The sequence below is a fragment of the Myotis lucifugus genome, unplaced genomic scaffold, assembly GCF_000147115.1.
Source record: "Myotis lucifugus unplaced genomic scaffold, Myoluc2.0 scaffold_11, whole genome shotgun sequence".
NCBI classification, from domain to species: Eukaryota; Metazoa; Chordata; class Mammalia; order Chiroptera; family Vespertilionidae; genus Myotis; species Myotis lucifugus.
In genome coordinates, this window is record NW_005871059.1 from 12,598,864 (window position 1) to 12,604,863 (window position 6,000).

General features: G+C 39.0%; 1 protein-coding gene across 1 annotated transcript in view; it reads right to left on the minus strand.

The window, feature by feature from the left end:
• PDE7B (phosphodiesterase 7B) overlaps positions 1-5,197 on the minus strand; it is a 269,758-nt gene extending 264,561 nt beyond the window's left edge. The window contains exon 1 of the mRNA XM_006084443.3: positions 4,860-5,197. Within this exon, the coding sequence (XP_006084505.1) occupies positions 4,860-4,880 (21 nt within the window). The 5' untranslated portion in view covers positions 4,881-5,197. The remainder of the gene's footprint in view (positions 1-4,859) is intronic.
• Between the last annotated feature and the right edge of the window lie 803 nt (positions 5,198-6,000).

Here is a 6,000-nt window from a genome sequence, read left to right on the forward strand (position 1 = left end):
GAGCTGTTACATATAAAGCCTTGCCCAGAGGAAATGGCAGCAGGAATGCTCTGGCCTAAGTAGAATTTAGGTAACTGAACTGCATCAGATCCCACCACTAGGATGAGGCAACGACTCTGGTCAATGGATGACCAATGCATCAATATTTTGTCTTCTGAGGATCACTCCAATTAACTTATCAACATGTTTTCAGTTATTTTCTAAAGGCACCAGAATTAGAGTTGAGGAGATATGAATGAAATAATATAGAAAATCTAGGATTGGCGCTTAGGAGGAATACACTTGTCGTGTAACATTTAAGGCCTCAGCAACAATGAACACAGAACATGTCCCTTTACCATCTGAAGGAAGTGTCACCACCAGGGAGAAGCACATCAGCCTCACAGGAGAGCAATGGGGCAAGAACAGGTGAACTTCACTGGGGAGCAAGAGTTCTCCTGGGGAGAAATTCCCCAAAACCCAGGGCCTTGTTTTGTTTTTATTTGGAAATGAGCATATTTTGGAGGCGAAAATATGTAAATTTGGACAGTGAAGGCAAACTATACAGAAAAGTGGTAGAAATAAAGAATGGGAGAGGTGACAGGAAAAGAACAAATTGACACTAATATGTCCACATTAATCTTGCCAGGGTAAAGCATAGAAATTGGAGAGGATAAAGGCATCCTAGAAGTATTGGACCAGTATTTATATTAAAGATAAGGGAACTGAGGGCTCCAAAGTTTAAGAAATTTGCCTTAATTCACACATGACATCTCTGGAAGTTCTGAGCCACTGTGTGAGGTTTCCTGACATTGAGGGTGTTTCCCAGAACACCACACTGCATCAACATTCAAGCCCATCATAGGTTGCAAACCTCCTAGCTTGTATCCAATGCCTACTGGCATCTGAGGCTGCTGTCAAAGTTCTTGAAGGACTCCTACTTTCTACAACCCCTAGTAGTTTCAAGTTCAAGAGATGATGTAGACCAGTGGTCGGCAAACTGGGGCTTGTGAGCCACATGCGGCTTTTTGACCTCTTGAGTGTGGCTCTTCCACAAAATACCACGTGCAAGTGCGCATGTACAGTGCGAATGAAACTTTGTGGCCCATGGGCAGAAGTCGGTATTTTGTGGAAGAGCCACACTCAAGGGGCCAAAGAGCCACATGTAGCTCGCGAGCCTCAGTTTGCCGACCACTGAGATGCCAAAGCACTGATTTAATTCACCATGTCAGGCCTGTAGAGTATCTTAATCAACCACTGAGAAAACTTTCCCTCTCTTCAACATTATATTTGTTAAGGACACCACTACAAATATATTATTTCAGAAGAATAGCAATGCCTTCAATTAATCATATTAAAGATCACAATAATAGAAATAAATATCTATATAGATAGAAAATTTATTTTTCTTGAATTTCAATTTGTAGAAAGCTCCCTCTTCTGTTTCATTTTTCTTTGTCACCACCTCCCTCCCAAACTCTTGTTTCTCCATTTCTCTGCACAGACTCCATTATTTGTCCATATGTTCAACCAGAATATAAGTTTTAAATATAAGTGATTTACCTCTCAATTTTATTCATTTCACCTCAATAGGCACAGCCTTTGACAGGTTGAAAACATGCAGTAATGTTTTTGAATAATTATGTGACACTTTCACATTTATTTATACATGGAATTTTTAAAGAACTCCAAGTTGACAGTAGGAATATTATAAAAGGTTTCATCTAAAAAAGATTGTTGGAAATAACCCAATACAAGCAGTTTATTTTACAGATGATGACAGTGAGGTCACGAGTAAGCAAGTGGCTCAGTACCCGACTAGTTAGAACCTGAATGAGAATGGCCACCTGGCCCCCTTTCTCTACCTGCTGTTCCTTTGGGTGCACTCCATGCAGTCACTCTCTAAGTACACATTAAATCATTTAGATACCTACATGATTCTTGGGAAAGTATAATTGGCTTGATGAAACGTGAGAATTTTGATGTATTTCACTCTCTGTATTTAAATCTCTAACAATGCCTGGTACCCCTTTTTCCCTTCTCTCCCCCAACTTTCCATATCAACTGCTTTAAATATGGCTAATCTATCAAGTACACAACATCTCAAGAGTCAAAGTTGGAATGTTGCCAAAGCCAACTGGGATGCGTACAGAAGCCATTGGTATGGATCCCACAGCCAGTCCTATGTGAACGATGGACATGCTCCCCAAGGTGCATTCTTAGATGAAATGGGGATACCACCATGGGGAGGCGCTGATAGAGAGGGTCTCATCACATTTCCAAAAGCCAAATCCCTTCTTTCTCAGCCCTATGTGTCTCCTAGAAGAGAGATTCCTACTTGTCTATAGACTTCTATGGGATACATAAGCTAAATTCATAGGACAGTGGATTCTAATTTCTGTACATTGAAGGTCTCCCAATAAATTACTCCCCAAAAGTCATTGTGAGTTCAACCACTTAGAATGACTGTTAGCTTTTACATTTATAAGTTCTGAAGTCTATTCTGGTTCTTAATTTTGACAGTTTTCATTAATATAATGAAGCCCTTTTAGTCTTGCTTGGCATTAATTTACCACATAATAAATTTCTTCTAACACTATGTTCTGTGAGTCAACAAGCAGCTTCCCCTGTGATGTGAGCCTGGCTAAGAACAGATCAGACTTTGGAAGATTAATGACTAGGCAGAGACATTTTTCATATGGGTACATTACCACTTTGAGAAAACTTGGTCATTGTACTTTTGCATCTGTTTGGAGTAAGATGTGTTTTGGCTGAATAAAAAGCAGCAAGTCAACAATGGGAATGCCCTCCTCTGTACCACTGATATATTGATTTCTATATTACATTTTAGGCTGAATTAATACCAAAAACATTTTTCAAAGACAGTTGAAAATGCCATATTTGACAATCATTTCAATAACTTACAATATATAAAGTGTAGCAACTTCTCAGCAAACATTTTAACTAGGTATTAATGAGAGCTGACAATGGGTAACTTTGCGCTGAACACCATATCAGGCATTAAAAGATGTACTGGTGCAATTATTTTCCCTAAAATGATATCTGTTCCTGATACAACTTGAATTTTCTAGCCTAAGTAATTTAATTCCAAAACCAGTTTCTCTCAACTAATCTGCTGACCTATAGTCACCACTGATTTTTGTCTCATGTTGTTCAACTGAGTCAGTGCACTCTGAAATGGGTCAGCTTACAGTGATAGGTAAAAATCCTTGTAAAGAGGATATAGCCTTTGGAATTGCAACTAGTTAACTCTGGGCTTTTGCTTGAGACAAAAAGCAACTTCATTTTATTAGAGAAAATGTCAATCAAGACTTTACTGACACCCGTCTTTGTTTCACCAGCCAGTAATAAAAGATAAAGCAGAGGAAATGGAGGAGCTGCAGTTAGACATTTGCAACACACAAAGTCCTTGTTTTCCCACTAGGCGCTGCAGAAAGGCAATTGTCCATTCACAGCACATCCTCTGCATTTCAGAGCTAATATTTTTGCAGTTCCCAGTTTGGTACATTACAGTCAGATGCAGTTAATCTTGTTAACCCTTTGAAATGCACTGTGAAGGTGATACCTTGCTTAATATCACTGCTAACATGACCCCGTTTTTAAAATTTCAATATTGAGAACAGAAACCCTTTTTTTAAAAAATCAAGTGAGAAATTTTGGAAACAGAGTAATGGTTTCACATAATCCTGTCTTACTTGCTATTGCATAACTTTGAGAAGGGTAATAAGTTAAATTCATATTAACCATCTATTACTTGAATTGCTTTAACAAAAATTAACTTTGCAAAGGAATGCTTTCCAGCAGGAGTTCCCCTCAACATGTAATAATAACGCGCTATTGAAAACAACATCAGCCCTGGGTTTCATTGCCCTGCTTCCTGCAGCATTTAGAGTATTTACTGTATATGCATGCATATGCCTGCCTTCCGGTACAGAGATTCACTCCAACGTTTTAATAGTCAGCCTGACGACAGGACGAGAATCTACAGATGATTAATTAGGAACCAGGCTCAATCACTTAAGTCCCCAATTAAAAATCTCACTCTGATTTCAACTATTATTAAAAAAGATAATTGGCAGATTTATAGTGCTAATAAAGAAGTTTTTATTTTCCTTTCTAAATAAGAAGATCTAAATCATTGGTCATATAACTCAGTGCCTGCAACTACCCTATTGACTTCTACATCCAGAACATTTTTTTAAAAAATGCAACAAGGTGGTAAAGTCCATTTTCCTCAAGAATTCATTTTGTTGACACACCTTCTATAGATTTTTCTACCTTCAGTCTCATTACCAGTTTCTTTCTCTCTCCCTAATCTCTTCATCTTGAAGTATGCTATCAACCGACATGACTAACTCAAGAGAAACACTGATTTGCTTTTTTCCTGTTCCGTAAACCCCACCAATCTCTTTACCAATATTTTCCAATCCTGTCCCACCAAAAAGAAAAATGACCCATACTAAGATTTACATTGGAAAGAAATATTGCATTCATTAAAAAGAAGAAAGAAAGAAAGAAAGAAAGAAAGAAAGAAAGAAAGAAAGAAAGAAAGAAAGAAAGAAAGAAAGAAAGAAAGAAAGAAAAAGAAAAGCAGTCCTCCTCAGTAGGGACTCAAAGTACAGTGAAAATACCCGAGTCTCTCATCAGACTGGATGGAATGAAACAGTTAATGCAGGCTAAGTGATAATGTTTAGTCAGTTCGCCTAGAAAAAGGAAGGAAATTCAAAAGCTGACTGCTGTAGTAACAATCACAGACCAAAAAACACATATGTACAGGTTCACTTTAAAACTCCTGCCATCTCTCTGTGGTTCTGTTCTCTAAGAAAAATGAGCTTGCCGCTTAAATTTGTTGTACCTACCTCAACCATTAAACAAGACATTTAACCATAGTGGCAGTTCTGTGACCTTTGAATGCCGTGAAATCTCTGACCGGTGCTGCTTGTTCATGAAGACTTGTGCTGCAGAATCCAGCAACTTCATCCAGGATTAGGAATATAATTAAGTAAAAAAAAAAAAAAAAGAAAAGAAAAAAGAAAGAAACACAGAAAGCACACAGAGAGATCGAGAAGGAAGGTGGAAAGAGAGATTCTCTCTGGGTGAGTACACCACTGTTCTCCCAGACAAGTGCTGGGACAGAGCCGAGCCTGCTGCAGTGCCCAGACCCACCGACTGGCTGGGGAACAGGCAGCCGGCCTGCGAGGCAGGGAGGTGCTGTCAGTTGCCACAGGCAAGGAAAGGCAGAGACCAATCAGCTTCAACTCTAGCAGCTTACTGGAGTGGAGCCTTTTCTGTTTATGTTTCCTCATTTCAAGAGTGACGTCAAAGGGTTTAGTTTTTCCTCTGCATGTGCTATTAATTTTAAAGTACTGTACTATGGGAAGAATGTGTGTGTGCCTGTGGTTAGCCTAGGCACCCCACTCTCAAGAGAACCCAAGAAACATTTTCTATATTCAGGAATACATTCTAAAAAATTTAAAATGCCTTGTGATGAAGTGTAACAAAAACACAGAAATAAGAACAACAAAACAGACAAAACCTCCTGAGCTAAACAATAGCAGCAAGATTCATATTTTTTTCCAAATGCGAGTGTATGTACATATGCCCACGTCACAGCTGTTGTTTATTCTGAACTAATTCATTTTTAACCTTATCTAAAAATGAGGTGTTGCTTAATCTTTATAGCCATGGATGCAGAATTGCGCAAATGAGCTGGTGAACAATATTATGTGGTGAAAAATAGAAATCGTGTTTATGCTGCTGCTGATCTCTGCCTTGCCTCCAGTTTATGTGGTGAAGCATCAGGATTATTCATGCTAGGGAGATCCCTCCTGCACTCCCCACAGGGAGTCATTCAGGAAGCAGGGCACGATGATGCCATACAGGCACGCCCAGGATAGCAGCATGTTCTCCCAAAGTGTGTGAAGGTACAGTTATTTAAGGATACTTTCTCTACCAGGGGCCCCAGCTTATCCCATCTTTTTCTTCCCACTCTGGAAAAGC